The sequence below is a fragment of the Ochotona curzoniae genome, unplaced genomic scaffold (genome assembly GCF_017591425.1).
Source record: "Ochotona curzoniae isolate NIBS_2020 unplaced genomic scaffold, NIBS_Ocur_1.0 scaffold_4701, whole genome shotgun sequence".
Taxonomy (NCBI): domain Eukaryota; kingdom Metazoa; phylum Chordata; class Mammalia; order Lagomorpha; family Ochotonidae; genus Ochotona; species Ochotona curzoniae.
Genome location: NW_024467122.1, coordinates 17,069,709 through 17,085,672, shown reverse-complemented (window position 1 = coordinate 17,085,672; position 15,964 = coordinate 17,069,709). Strand labels below are relative to the sequence as shown.

The 15,964-nt window shown below is 43.0% G+C and overlaps 1 protein-coding gene across 2 annotated transcripts; it reads right to left on the bottom strand.

Annotated features, from left to right (window-relative positions):
• Nucleotides 1-377: 377 nt before the first annotated feature.
• On the bottom strand, nt 378-15,590 carry GMFB (glia maturation factor beta). Of its 2 annotated transcripts, none has more exons than XM_040968780.1 (7): nt 15,491-15,590; nt 7,629-7,725; nt 6,686-6,735; nt 5,992-6,041; nt 5,472-5,557; nt 3,760-3,833; nt 378-1,586 (listed from the first exon to the last, which is right to left on the bottom strand). In XM_040968780.1, exons 1-7 carry the CDS (start codon nt 15,491-15,493, stop codon nt 1,515-1,517), a joined length of 432 nt encoding a protein of 143 aa, XP_040824714.1. In that variant the 5' UTR covers nt 15,494-15,590; the 3' UTR covers nt 378-1,514. The 2 variants fall into 2 exon arrangements, with proteins under 2 accessions (XP_040824714.1, XP_040824715.1); XM_040968781.1 differs by having other exon boundaries at nt 5,472-5,554.
• Between the last annotated feature and the right edge of the window lie 374 nt (nt 15,591-15,964).

The window sequence follows — 15,964 nt, the reverse complement described above, 5'->3', positions numbered from 1 at the left end:
CCCAGATTAGGGAAGCCAAACTGTGGGAAAGAGAAGATGCTCTGTTCTATTCTGCCAGCATTCCCACCATCGTTACCACTTTACTAAAGTTGACACAAAAACCTCGAAAGTGAAATGCAAAGAACTTATGAATGGGAAATATACCAACATAAGAATGCCTTGGCTAGTTCTGAAATGACTAAGATATTCTTAATATAAAAATTCACTTACGAAAAATGGTTAGTCTATAGAGCTCTGGACCTTGTATCAAGTCAGCATTGAACAATTACATACGTGTTGTTTTGTAAAGTGTGCTATACATTATAACCCTTGTGTATACCAAGGATGCCGTCATCTAACAAAACTAGGCTGGCTAACTACTCATGCATCCGGTTTAGAGTATCTTCTGACATTCAGGATATAAGATGTGTTTTTTATTGATGTATTAATAACATTATTCACTATGGCCAATGTTTTAAGACAAGTATTTTTTCTTATGGCACAAAACTAATCACAAATATACCCCCAAATCAAAATTCTCAACTGCCATTATTCACTAATGCAAGCAAATAGTTGGACTTTTAAAAATATGAAGTTAGTTTTATTACAAATTTTAGATATACACATTAGAAAATTAGTTTCACTTGGACCCTTTAAAAAAGTATTAATTTCAGCAAATTTGGAATACTGGCAGTGAAAAATTCTTACACTAACTTCAAAGCTAACAAATCAAAGGCACAATATTAACACATTTAAAATCATTAGTGTTCACAGGACATTAAGAGATGCTTTGTAAGTAAAGTGTTATAAACCTAGACTTGAAGCTATCTAGAGATAACATAATCAGGAATGAAGCCCTTGATTAGCACACCCCACCAGTTGCTAAGTAAGACTAAGATCTAATTTGCACAAGAAAACCTAATTTTATCACAAAATCTAATTACTGATTACTGAATGACTGATAAACACAGTTCCTGGATTTAAGTAAAAAGAGCAGAAAACCAAAGGAGGTATGGAATTGAGAAAAAATGTCCTTGTAACACAGATTACGCTACAGTAAATTACTATTCGTGGCTCAAAATTTGGGTCATTCAAGTCTTTTACTCCAAATTAACTGAAATAATTTGAAAAGTGATAATATGCTATTTTCATTTATCTGTCAACTGCTAATTTCCAGTATTTATCAAAAGGAGGCAACTGTTGTCTATTACAATCTAATACCCACTTTGCAATGGTATCTGTAAATTGCAACAAATTCTGAACCATAGGTTATTGAAATTAACCACAAGAGTGCAAAAAGTCCCTGGAGGAAAGGAGTCCACCTAACAATTACATATATAAGGAAACATTTTACAAAGTTTCATTACTATGAAGATGATTCCCTCTTTTTCAAATTTTGCACAAATAAAGAAATTTTCTTTACTGCAGGAAACATACTGTAAGTAACAGTGCATTTTTAGGCATAAATAAGTATTTATGTCTGGTTCCAGTATGGTCAGGTAAATACATAAATACTTAGAACATATAAGTTCACATTAGTGGAAAAATCCCAGCTTCTCACGTAACCACTCTTCAGTTAGGTCTTCAGTATTTCTTATTTCAAACACCTTAAGAAAAAAAAAATGTAAGTCATACTCTGATACTCTCCAACAACAAACACATTATATAGTGAGTATTAAATATCAAATTCAACTTCCTTTCATATTGGTCATGATTTTCCCTGTGTAATAAATTTGGTAAACCTTTTAGAAAGTACATTGTTTAAATGCGAAGTACTCAGTTACCAAAGCACAATAATCATGGCATAAAAAACAAATTCTCTTAAAAGCACAGAACTACAAATATCAAAAAAGAGTACCTGTGCAAATCTTGCCACTAGATAAGATACCCCAGGTACACACAACTAAAATTAACCTAGTTAAGAGTTAGAGAAACAGAACTAAGTCTACAGTCTGAACATGCAATGTTAATGCCAGCAGTGGATGGTTTTGGTAAGGATGGACTGGAGGGCCACAGCCATATGCCCAGCAAGACTCTGGATTAACACAAGTCCAAAAGGTTTAACAGCTACACGCGGAGAGGTCATGTACTATAACAGATGATACGAGTGAAGACCAGATCTGAGCTTGAAACCTTGCTCTGCAAGGTAGCCCTGGGAAGGTCACCCTCTGAACCAGCTTTCCTGTTCAAAGTATGGGAATACCCAGGGTGCTTAATCATCAACTCAGAGACTGTTAAAGTGTCCTCAGCCTCATCCAGGGGTACAGAACCTTTTTTTTTCTGCCAAAGGCCATTTGGATATTGGTAACATCATTCCAAGGCCATATGGAATTACTAACATAAAAATTAGCCTTCTACAGATTTACTGAATTTTAAGTCTTGCCTGCAGTGACCTTGAAGGACCAAACCAAATGTCCATAGGATTGCAGTAAGAATTCAATTGGTTCATTTATAAAAATGACTTGTAATATTTCAACTCTAGCCCTTCAATGTCTCCCAAGGATTCAAACAGATCTGACACTCCTTAATCTCCCCCAACTTTTAGAGTAATTCCACAGAGTGCTCCTGTGACACAAATGAGAAAAAAGCGTTGGGCCCAGCGGCGTGGTGTAATGGCTAAAAGTCCTCGCCTTGAACGCGCCCGGGATCCCATATGGGCGCCAGATCTAACCCCAGCAGCTCCACTTCCCATCCAGCTCCCTGCTTGTGGCCTGGGAAAGCAGTCGAGGACGGCCCAAAGCTTTGGGAAACTGCACCCGTGTGGGAGACCTGGAATGAAGTTCCTGGATCCCAGCTTCAGATTGGCGCAGCACCGGCCGTTGCGGCTCACTTGGGGAGTGAATCATCAGACGGAAGATCTTCCTCTCTGTCTCTCCTCCTCTATATATATCTGACTTTGTAATAAAAATAAATAAATCTTAAAAAAAAAAAAAAAAAGAAAAAAGCGTGTTCAAAAATTGGTGGTACCAATGACAATTAATAGGCTAGAGCAGGGGTAGGAAATGTCCAACATGTAGGCCATGCAAGGCTTGTAAAATTATCATGCTCTGAATTCTTCACAATTCTACCACTCTTGAGCAATTTTAGTGAGCAGTACAATGCCGGAGTCCAGCACAGAACATGGTTCATTTCAGACTATGGAAAATGTCACTCACAGCTTCAAAGCTGGCCTTTATCTGTCAACACTTATATAAAGAACTCTTGGGGACAGCAATTTCACATGTGGCTGGTTGCTGTCTATGGGTGCCAGTTCATGTCCTGGCTTTCTAATTCTAACACAGTTCCCTTACTAGTGGCCTGGGAAAAGCAGAAAATAGCCTAAGTGCTTCGGACCCTGTACCCACATGGAAGACCCCAAAGAAGCTCTTGACTTGAGCATGACCCAGTCCCAGCCTTGGAGCTTTCTGAAGAGTGAACCAGTGGATGGAAGGTCAGTTGGTTGCTTGGCAGTTTTCCTTCTCTACTTGGGTCTCTCTCTGTGTAACTCAGACTTTGAAATTAAAGATTAAAAACAAAGAAACCTTCAATAGATTAAACTGTTACAGTAACATCTTCATAGCTGTCTACATTTTTCATGTGATTTTTAAAAATTTATTTACCACTTAAAAACAACATACTTCGGTTCAAATAATTCTATAATTCTATTTCCAACTGATTTACTGTTTTGACTAAATAACTTGCACCTGCATGGAAAACACTACTCTTCAGACTGTTTTAACTATTACTCTACACTGTAAAGGAAAATATTGTCTCAACAAGCGAGTCAAATGTAAACAGCACCTTGGTGAGTTCAGCTGTTTGGACTAGCTTATTCTTACTCCCAGCATACATCATCTGTTGTTCAGGCTTACATCCTGGAAAGGAAAGATTGGCGGAGAAGTGAGGCACAGATTTGGAATGTGAGGGGTGCTCATTATGTTTATTTTTAAAACAGCACGTTTAGTATTTCCTTTGCTTATAATTTGGTCTAAACATATACGAGCTGTATTTTGAGTCTATACTGCAGATGCGTGCACAAAGAGACATTAATTCAAGTATAAATAAATAAGTTTAAACATCAGCAAATGACTCTAGAATTCCAAGATCACTTTTTAAAAAAAAATATTTATTTATTTTTTTAATTGGAAAGTCAGATATCAGAGGAGGAGAGACAGTGAGGAAGATCTCCTGTCCACTGAGTCACTCCCCCAAGTGGCTGCAATGGCACTTGCGGGGTAAGAGCATGGTAGGAGACCCAGAAGAGACTCCTGGCTCCTGACTTCGGCTCTACACAGCTCTAGTCACTGGGGCTGCTTGGGGAGTGACTCATCAGACAGAAGATCTTCCTCTCTGTTTCTCTTCCTCTCTGTATATCTCACCTTCCAATAAAAATAAAATAAATCTTAACAACACCACAACAAAAAAACCTTTTAGGACTTTGTTAGTTTTCTAATGTTTTTACTATTAAATTGACAAATAATAATTACAGTATACACTCTTTATTCTGATACTAAATATCAAGATCAATTTTATGCATGCTGAAAATATATAAGGTTTTGGGATGACAGCAGGCCAGTGGAACAAGGAGATCTCTGAAAAAAAATTATTTTGCTCCCAAATGAAATTCAAAATATATTGAAGTACACTGTGAAGTGTGAGCAAACGGTAAAAATAACATTTAGAGCAGAGTTCCAAGAGGAGTGTTTCCTGCTGGCTTCAACACTGGTGGCAGCAGTTCTGGTACCTGGTTCCTTAAACACCAGTACCCTATCTTAACACCCAATAGAAGCCATCCTGGGATCACTCTGAATAGTACCAGCACTTCACTGGTAACCATGATTTAAAAGATAAACATGATTTATACAGAGATCACACACTTACAAACAATGTTAAAAAATTTCCTGGGTCCAGTGCCTAGCAGCTAAAGGCCTCGCCTTGCACACACCAGGATCCCATATGGGCACCGGTTCTAATCCCGGCAGCCCTGCTTCCCATCCAGCTCCCTGCTTGCGGCCTGGGAAAGCAGTCAAGGACGGGCCAAAGCCTTGGGACCCTGCACCCATATGGGAGACCCGGAAGAGCTCCTGGCTTTGGATCGGCTCAGCTTTGGCCATTGTGGCAACCTGGAGAATGAATCAGTGGATGGAAGATCTTCCTCTCTGTCTCTCCTCCTCTCTGTATATCTGCCTTTCCAGTAAAAATAAGTAAAATATGAAAAAACATTTCAAATATATAAAAATATCATTGCATTTCAAAATCCTTACAGTTTAAGTGTGGTTAGGACAAATAATTATACTCATCGGATTTTACCTTAAAAAAATAAACAGCTTCCAAGAGATGATGCTATATAAAAGCTTCCTTCCAGGGTTATATGCAAGTGCATGTGAACATATACTAAATTAAGGTATTTAGCACTTTTTAATCTTTAAAATCATCATAAATTTGCCTGCTATAAAGAAAGCTTAGAGCAGAACCAATGAATATTTTAATATGATTGAAAGAAATGCACTTACCAACAGGACTGGAGAAAATAAAGCACAGAGGATATGAAACTCTTCCATCATCATGCTGATATTTATAACTATACACAATGAAGGTTTTTCTCAAGTTAAAGAAACTAACGTCACTGCTCTACGAAAAGTGCTTACCAGTACCTTGGGGAACACCAAATGGTAAGATTTTATTCATTTAGGGCACATTTTATTATGTTCCCACAAAATTACAAATGAGCTCCAAAAGTAAGTAATGGAATCATAACATCTCTCCACAAAAAGTGTATTATAGAATGGATTTAGTAGGAATTTTTCCTTTCTCAATTTTTATTAAACACAAAATAAATAGAATGGTTTGGAAAAATGACACATCAACTCTTAGTTCACTAACATGTACATCAATAATCATTTGGTTGTGATCATGACAGAGGTTACCTTGTAAAATATGTTTTTAAAGGTTTAACAAATGAGTTCACAAACAAAAATCTGACCAGTGGGGCCGGGGCAAAAACATGTTTTTAGAGCACGAAGAAAAGGATATCGAGGTTGTCGTTCGGGCAGTTCGTCTTTAAGTTCGTCCGGCGAGATGCCCTGGCACAGTGGAGAACAGTAACCTGGGAGCACTCTCCCACCACACACCCACACCACTAACAGAAATCCCCTGCCACATGCAACACAGGAAATGGGATCTGACTAAACTGCTCATAAACTGGGATCACTGAACTCTCCGTTCACTCCAAGCCCTTTCTGCTGGCCTTCATTTGAGCTGCAGGGATGGGGCTGAGGGCACAGTCCTGCCTGCTCACGTCCCAACTGCCAGGAGACACTGGGCGACAGAAGCCAATACCTCAGAGGAAACCACAACATCCGACTTCAAGAGAAGTTCATTTATGTTTGCTCTAAGTAGCTACCTAATTTGACAAACCAAATGCTCCAGTTGTGGGGTTTTCGTTTTCAATGACTATCCAAGCAATTTAGAAGTAAGTTGTAAAACTGACTCACTTTGTGCTGGGCAGACAGCCCTAACTCCTACCACTGAATACACCAGGTTTTATAGATGCTTTAAAGTAGTTAAATCAGCAAGACAAGACATAATACAATAACTAGTACATGTTTCTCATACACAATAAACACATATTTAAAGGAAGTTCAAAACTGATCTGAAAAAGTCAAGATAGCAGCATTTGAGCAATAATTGCTTAACTATAAAATTTCATTTGTTTCATTGAACAAACCTCAAGTTCTTCATCCAGTACCACCAGGCGTTTATCCTTGTCAATCTTCACTAAAACAAACAAACAAACAAATAAGTAAACATGAGTATTCTGTTTCAAATGTGACCCTGATCTGCAGCACCCACAGTTCTGTCCTTTTCTGGACCATCTAAAATAAAATTATCAAAGAAACGCATGCATAAAACTCATTTACAGTTTCAGTTAATGTCCAATTCGCTAACTTTGTTTTCCATTTAAAAGCTTTTACACACATTCCTAGCACATGGTTCGCTTACTCAGCACTTCATATTATCATCTCACATTACTATTCATGTGAAGCCTGTTATAACTCAGGTGCCATTTCCCACCTGAAACAGTGGTTGCAGCTGAGACTGGTCTACATGCAACGTGCCTAAAATGTCCAGAGATAAATGGACTAGTGGTGAGGATGGAGAAACTTCCGAGATGTCTAGTGTGTCCAGTGTCAAGATTTCATGGCATAGGACTACTATCACTGCTGGGAAGGCAATTCCCAGAATTCTCTGCATATTCAGAAAAACAGACACTTAAAAGTGCTCTCCATGTGACAGCGAACAGAGTTCAGGTTTAACACTGGAATGCGGCCAAGTCATTCTGAACACCACGGAGTGCCCAACCAATTCACTCAAGTTACTAACCAATTCACTCTCATTTGAGGATGAATAACCAGGCTATTTTAGATCTCTAAGAGGGCAGCAGTGGAAACGTATTTAAATATTTCCTATGTGACCAAGAAGCATGCCCTCTCCAGGGCTGGGGGCAGGACCATGGCGAGGAGGCACCTGACCCTTGTTTTGTGACCTCAGAACTGGAGGCAACGTCATTCTCTAAAGGTTCACCTTATTCAGTATAGCTAAGGAAACAAACAAACAAACAAACAAAAAAAACGAACACCATGCATCCGAGACAATCACTTTTAGCTTACTTATAATGGCGGCATTGTTTGTTTCTTTGCGAAAACGAAACTTTCTCAGCTTTTCCACTAAATCTTCAGCAACGTCACAGACCACCAAAGACTCACTCTATAAGAGAAAAGTGGGATGCCATGACTTCAATTAGATTAAGTTATAAAACCTTGAATTTTTAAAAAAAGATCTGATATCTCTAAAAAGTTAGTTATGTGAAAGCATTCAAGTAAAACACATGAACATTTGAAAGTTTGTAAATTTGACAATCTTTGAGCTATACTGTTTAATCATAAACTTTTATTCAGCTAATCAGTAAAGTATACTTAGCTTTTTCTTTCTGTGAAAAATGTCTCAAAAACCAGACCTAAAATTCTGTAACTGTATCAAAATTGGAAAGGATGGGAAGAATGTGAAAAATGTCAAGGAGCATGATGTGGAGTTCAATAAGGCAAGTGGAACATGTCACACTGTGCAAGAAGAATGGAAAAACTCTTACTGTTCTTGCTTAGAGCCAGTAAGTCCTGGATCATTTTTAGATCTCACAATTATGGATGGGAAAAAATAACAGAAGCATAAAAACCTGCCTATAACATTAAAGAGTAAAATTAATTAATTAGATGACTATGGTTATACCACCAGAACTATTAAGAAACTAAAGGAACAAAACCAGATTAAGTTAACATGAACAGACGTGCTAAAAGAATCTTTTAGAAGTTACAAAGAAATACTAGAGAATTTTCCCCAGAAATCTGGCAAGGGAATGATCCAGGGTAATCTTCCAGAGCAGAGGTCTGGCAAAGCACCGGAGCAGCCACTGCGACGCCTACACCCATCTAAACTGCCTGGGTTTGCATTCATTCTGGATTTTGGCTTCCTGCCTAGGTACACCCTGGGAGGCAGCAGGTAACGGCTCCAGCTTTGGGATCCTGCTACCCAGGTGGGAGGCCCAGATTGAGGTCCTGGTTCCTGCCTTCTGCTTGACCCAGTTGAGCCTACTGCAAACATCTGGGGAGATAATCAGCAAATGCGAAATCTCTACCTCTCACTCTCTGCCTTTCTAATAGACAGTTTGACAGATAATTTTGTAAAAAAAAAAAATAATAATAGTAATCTCTTTTTATAGTATAATGTATGACTACTAACAAAAGAATAGAAATACTTTTTAGAGGAGTGTTGTCGGGGGTGCGTTTGAATCCCAGCTTCTCTACTTCACTCGGAATCCTTAAGGTGCCTGGGAAACCAGGAGAAAATGGCTGAAGTCAACCCCTGGCTCCCGGCATAGGACCAGCTCAGCTCCGATTGTTGGGGAGGGTTGGGAAGTGAATCAATGGACGACAGACGGATCTCTCTCTCTCTCTGTAACTCTTCCAAATAAATAAACAAAGACTTTTAATATGCGAAACTCAAAACCACACACAGAAGTAGAGAGTAGTACAGTGAGAATCACTCAGTTTCAACTATTCTCAACATGAAGTCAATCTTAGATCATCAACACCGGTCCCAAAGGCCAGAAGTGATTTCACTTGTCAGTATTTTAGCATATTGCTAAAGACAGAATGTGCCATTAAAAACACATAAGGGGCCTGGCGCAGTGGTTAAGGTCCTCGCCTTCCATGCCCGGGATCCCATATGGGCGCCGGTTCTAATCCCGGCAGCCCCGCTTCCCATCTAGCTCCATGCTTGTGGCCCGGGAAAGCAGTCGAGGACGGCCCAGAGCTTTGGGAACCTGCACCCGCGTGGGAGACCCAGAAGTAGTTCCTGGATCCTGGCTTTGGATTGGCTCAGCTCCAGCCATTGTGGTCACTTGGAGAGCGAATCATCAGACGGAAGATCTTCCTCTCTGTCTCTCCTCTCTGTATATCCGCCTTTCCAATAAAAATAAAGTAAATCTTTAAACAAAAACAAACAAACAAAAAACCACATAAGACAGTAGAGTTACTCCACCTTAAAGGTCGGGACAATAATTTCATTTTCAAATATTCAAGTAGTATTCAAATTTCCCCTATCATTTTTACAGCTGTTTTAATTGACTCAAGTTCCAAACAACACCCACCCACTCTGATCTCTTCACAGAAGGGTGTGACTTCCCCCTGCAGGAAAACTAGAACTCTGAGACCAATGTTAAATGCATGCTTCATTAAGACTCAGAAGCATTAGATTTACAACTGCAGGTTAGAATAAAATTTTTATAAGGAACAGCTTAAAAAGATTTATCTATTTTTATTGGAAAGGCAGATTTACAGAGTGAAGGAGATACAGTGAGAAAGATCTTCTGTCTGCTGGTTCACTCTGCAAATGGCCTCAATGGCCAGAGCTCAGCCAATTGGAAGCCAGGAGCCAGAAGCTTCTTACAGGTCTTCCACATGAGTGCAGGGTCCCATGGCCTTGGCCCGTCCTCGACTGTTCTCCCAGGCCACAAGCAGAGAGCTAGATGGGAAGTGGAGTAGCCAGTACATGAATCAGTGCCCATAGCGGATGCTGGCGTCTAAGAGGTGAGGGTTAAGCCAACAAAGCCATTGTACCAGCCCCAGAATAAAAATTTAGTAAAAAGCTTCCTTTTTGATCCAATATTGGATGAGATACACGATAAAACAGAAAAACCCATCAATTTTAAATTGCCTTTCAAATTAAGAACACTGGTATCATGTGAGGTATAATAAGACCATAAAATGCACTATTACACAATCAAAAAGTATACACAATTAGTAAGTACCATACAATAAATAATATCCCTATAGAGCTTATATTTTTAGCTCTCTTTACAGATGTCAAGTCATATGGAATCTTCCTGAAGCTAAGATTTAATAGTAGTTCATTTTTTTCCCCCATCTTCCAATAAAGACATTAAAGTCAGAAAATCAGAATTTCCGTTCTCTTTTCAATGAAAGGCAGAATCCACTTGTGAAACATATGTAATTTAGTTTTTTGGTTAGGCAAAGATCAATTTGTCATGAAAGTTTTATCATCCAACTGTGATACCCAGAGCTGTTGGTGTGAAAGCTTGACATTCTGGGAACGGAAACCAAGTGCAGGGGCGGGCATTGTGGTGTGCCAGACTGTCACCCCAGCACTCCATACTGCAGCATTAGTTAGCTGCTCCCCTCTGACCCAGCTCCCCACTGACACCTCTGGGAAGGTGGCAGAAGATGGCCTAAGTCCTTGTGTACCCACTACCCTCAAGGGAGACCAAAATGGAGCTCCGGACTCCAGGCTTTGGCCTTATCCAGATTGGCTGTTGCAGTCATTCGAGAAGGAACAAGCAGATGGAAGAGCTTTAAGATCTCTAGCCTTCCTCCTCTTTTCAAATAAATAAATGGATCTTAAAAGGAACAAAAATCAAATGAAAAACATGTTGTGCTTTAATTTGCATAGTTTATTTTTGTTTTTACCCCTCCAACACCATTTGAAAGGCCCTCAAACTGCTCAGCCAACTCAAACTGCTTAGTCAGATGCCTTCAGAGTAAGGACAGAATTTGGCAAAGTAGTTACGATGCTGCTAGGGCCAGGTCCTGCTCTGGCTCTGTGGACTGAACTGCTACTCACACAGCATGCCACAGCAGAACATCGGTTCAAGTCCTATTTATTTTTACTTGAAAGGCAGAGTTATGGAGAAAGAGAGAGATGTTCCATTTGTTGAGTCACACCCCAAATGGCCATAAGAGACAGAACTGAACTGACTGGAAGTCAGGTGCTTGTTCTGAGTGTCCTATATGGATGCCCAAGCACTCGGGTCAAACTCCACTGCTTTTCCCAGGGCATCAGGACAGTTGAATTAAAAGTGGAGCAGCTGGGACTAGAACTAGTTGACCTATGAGATGTCAGAGCTGTGGGTAAAGGCTTAACATGTGTTGCCATGGTACTGGTTCGAATCCTACTTCTTATGCTATTTTTTTTTTTAAAGTCAAGTATACAGAAAGGAGGAGAGACAGAGAGGAAGATCTTCCATCTGATGATTCACTCCCCAAGCGCCTCAAAGGCCGGAGCTGAGCTGATCTAAAGACAGGATCCCGGAGCTTCTTCCGGATATCCCACACAGGTGCAGGGTCCCAACATTTGGGCAGTCCCTGACTGCTTTCCCAGGACACAAGCAGGGAGGTGATAGGAAGTGGAGCCGTCCGGATTAGAAGTGGCACCCATATTGGATCCTGCTGTATGTAAGGCGAGGGCTTTAGCTGCTAGGCTACCACGCCAGGCTGCTGTTTTTTTTTTTTTTTTTTTTTGACGATTGATTTATTTTCATTGGAAAAGGAGATATATAGAAAAGAGAGAATAATCTTCCATTTGCTGGTTCACTCCACAAATGGCCATAATACCCAGAGCAGAGCCAATCCGAAGCCAGGAGCCAGGAGCTTCTTCTGGATCTCCCACGCGGGTGCAGGGTCCCAAGGCTTTTGGCCATCTTGTGCTACTTTTTCAGGCCACAAGCAGGGAGCAGGATGGGAAGTGGAGCAGCTGGGATACAAACTGGCACCCAAATGACATGCCAGGACTTGGACGTAGAGGATTAGCCAGTGAGTAGTTGTGCTTGCCCCTCCCTACTGGTGTTCCTCACTAATGCTAATGCTAAGTTATCTGGGAGCAGTTCAAGGCTCCTAGCTGTGCTTGGCTCACCCCTGGCAGCTGCAACTATTTGGGGACTGAACCAGCAACTGGAAACAGATGATAGCTCAAGTACATGAAAACTGGGCCAGAGTTCCTAGCTCCTGGCCCTGGCCTGGCTCAGCCATGTCTAATGTGGGAAGTTAAGGAATAAACCAGCAGATGGAGTATTTTCTCTACCTCTGCCTTTCAAATAAAATTTAAAAATTTTTAAATTATTTAAACACCAAATCTACTAGGGGTGCAGGCCTTTCAGCTAGGCCTGTCCATGTCCATATTGGGGTGCCTAGGTTCAACTTTCATCTCGCACAGCCAGCTACCAGCCAATGCAGAGCCTGGGAGGCAGCAGCGATGACCGAAGTGATGGGGTTCCTTCCACACACATGGAGAAACTCGACTGAATTTCCCACTCGCAGGTTCCAGCCTGGCAAGGGACTCTGGCAGGCTTTCAACAGGGAGCTTTCTCTGCCTCTCAAAAAAAAAAATAAAAGCATAATCCTATAAAAACTGCTGTCGGGAGCTGGTTTTTTGAATACTGAGTTAAACCACCACCTACAAGGCCACCCTTCCATATGGATGCCAATTCAAGTGGTGGCTGCTCCACTTCTGATCTAAATCCCTGCTGACACACACTGGGAAAGCAACGGAAAGATGGCTAAAGAATTTGGGGTCCTGACACACACATCAAAAACCAGGTTAGAGTTCCAAGTTCCCAGCTTTGCTATTTGGGAAATGATCGCTTTTCACCCTTTTGGCTAAGATCAAGTGCTATTTGGGAAATGAAGCAGCAGATGGAAGATATTCTTTCTCTCTCCATCCTTCCTTCCTCCTCTCTCTGCAGTTCTTTCAAATACAAATAAACCTTTTTAAAAATATATGTGGGCCAGGTGTGACAGCATAGTGGTTAAAGTCCTCACCTTGAACGCACTGGGATCCCATATGGGCTCTGGTTCTAATCCCAGCAGCTCCACTTCCCATCCAGCTCCCTGCTTGTAGCCCGGGAAAGCAGTCGAGGACGGCCCAGAGCTTTGGGACCCTGCACCCGCGTGGGAGACCCAGAGGGAAGTTCCTGGATCCTGGCTTCAGATTGGTGCAGCACCGGCTGTTGCAGTCACTTGGAGAGTGAGTCGTCGGACAAAAGATCTTCCTCTCTGTCTCTCCTCCTCTCTGTACATTTGCCTTTCCAATAAATAAATAAATAAATAAATCTTTAAAAATATATATATATATGTGTGTGTGTGTGTGTGTGTGTGTGTGTGTAAGACGTCTCCATGAAGTGCAGAGTGCAGCTCAAGTGTTCATTTACTGGTGTTCTATACCACTGATTGCTTCATGATTATCAAGACCTCACAAAGTGCTAGAGATAGTCCCTGGGTGGACCACAGACCTATACCCAAAGGATCAGGCAAAAATACGTAAACCTGTACTTGAACTAAGGACCAGAAAGGAAGAGGCAGGATGCTGCGAGGATTGATGACTGTGAAGACAGCATGATCACAGAAGGCTTCCCCGACAAAGCCATCTACACACTAAAACTGCCTGTGCCAAGATCTTCCCACTGAAGTGATCAGGGCACATTCAAGACCATGAAACATGGGAGAGTCAAGCACACAGAGGGAGTAGGAACACAGTCCAAGACTGGAAGGGGCCAAACCACACAGGGCAGGGGGACACATGAAGTCCTCTGATGTCCATCTCAGGAGCAAAGGGAGGCACTAAGGTAATTTGAGCAGGGTGGGGAAGGAAAATGTAATTACATTGGCATGTTGAAAAGATCCGCACTTGCTGTCGCATTCAGGAAACAGACGAAGACAGCGAGGCTGGCAAACGGTGGCCAGTCCCGAGGAGGGCTGAAAAGCTGCTTAGAGACTGATGACAAGGAGACAGGAAAACAGACACTATTGTGTTCTTTAACTGGATAGCTGCGCCTCCTTCCCTGTGCTCAGAGCAATCCCCTAAGATGCGGACTACTGGTCTACAGGTCTCTGGAAGGCAAAGGTTTCCAGAGGTCAAGCATCTTCTGCAAAGCTGGGCAGCGAGTGGAGCCAGGATTCAACCACCCACCTGGATTTCTGGCCCACTGTTTTAACCACCACAAAGGAGCTGGGGATGAATTGGATAAGGGGATAAAAAGAGAGGAAACTGAACAGCACAATTCTCACAGTCAGTTCCAGAACACTCAGAAGATGGCTTGATAGGTAGGAGAGCAGGAATTCTATTCTGGTAAAACTGGGTGGTGGGGCTGTGAGGTACTCAATGAAAGAACACCTCACGTGCAAGACCCTAGGTACAAATTCACAAGTCAGGGGCACAGAGGGGTCCCTGAAGCTGTGGACACAGGCAGGGCCACAGGACAGAAAGGGAAGGAAAAGAATGCCTGACTGGCGAAAAGGAGAGACAGATGGACCGAGAGGGGTAGGAAGACAAGCAGGAGTCTTTGTGCCCCAAAAGCCGAGGGGGTGAGCATGAAGGAGAGCACGTTTTGAACAGCAGGGGTTGTTGTCACCAAAGATCAACACTCAACACTGCCTAGGACTTGAGCGACAAGACCTCTGCGATGGTTCGTGGGTTTAGAGTGAGGGAGATGCAGTGAGCCGGAGCGGTGATTTCTGTTTGCGTGGTTCCCAAACAAACGTGAGCATCTTTTCAATACTCGCTGGGAAGGCTCCAGAAAGATCTTTGTTGCCGAGAGATGTTATTCACTCCCTTTCTTTTTGGGCTGGAGGGTCATCCCACCGGGAGAATGCAAGCCAGCGCCCCAGCACGCCCAAGACCCCACCACACTCAATTCTTCAAAGCCAAGCGCCAAAGCCCGGGGTCCGAAGACTTCCAACGACCTGAACTCAATGCGAGCCAGGGCAAAGAAAGCTTGTTCCGAGGAAAGCAGAGGCTAAAGGTAGGCCGGGATCGCAGAGCGGACGAGCATAGCCAGGCAGAGATTCCTCCGGCCTGAACCCGGCCCTGGCAGGGGGAAACCGGCCATTGCAGGGAGCAGTCCCCTGTCCTTGAGCTCTGAGGCCAGACGAGGACGAATCCCCCAGCCCGTGGGTGCACCCTAGTCCCAGAGCCCGCCTCGGCCGGGGAATGCTGCTCCGAGGCGGTCAGGCGGCGGCGGCTTGGGGAGGCCACGGCCCAGGCTGTGGGCACCTGCCGGCTGCCCCGGGCGGAAGCGGCCGCTGACCCACCCCGGGCACTGCCCGCCAACACCGGCTCCGGAAAACAGGAAAGCCCGGCTGGCTGGCCCAGCCCTCGGGCCCCCGCCCTCCCCGCGGCAACTCACCATTTTCCTTCCGGCCGTCCGCACCCCGTCGCCTTCTCCAGGTCCCTTTAAGAATGGCAGGGCGGCCGCCTCCCTTCCTGCTCCGGCGCCAGACAGCTTCGCCCCCACCGCCGACACGTGACGGCCGACGGCAGGAGGCTCGGCTCAAAAGTATACGGAACGCGAACGCCTTTTCTGTCAGAAGAAAGATGCGTTGCCTGGTTACCAGCGAAGAGCTTCTCCCCGTATCTCCTTAAAACCTTGGCTCCTTGGAACTCTTCAGGCTCTGAGAGTGACTCGTAGTGGAAAGATGGAAGGCGATGATTCCCGTGGTCAACGTGACAGCAGCTTCCCATGCCGATTGGATCACCCTCAAATCAAGCACACCTCCCTCCATCTGTCCTTTCCCCGAACCCCACATGCTAAGTCTTGGTTAAGACATTGATGTTCCCGGTAGTACGTTGTTAACTCAAGTGTGATTCGATGATGGATGTG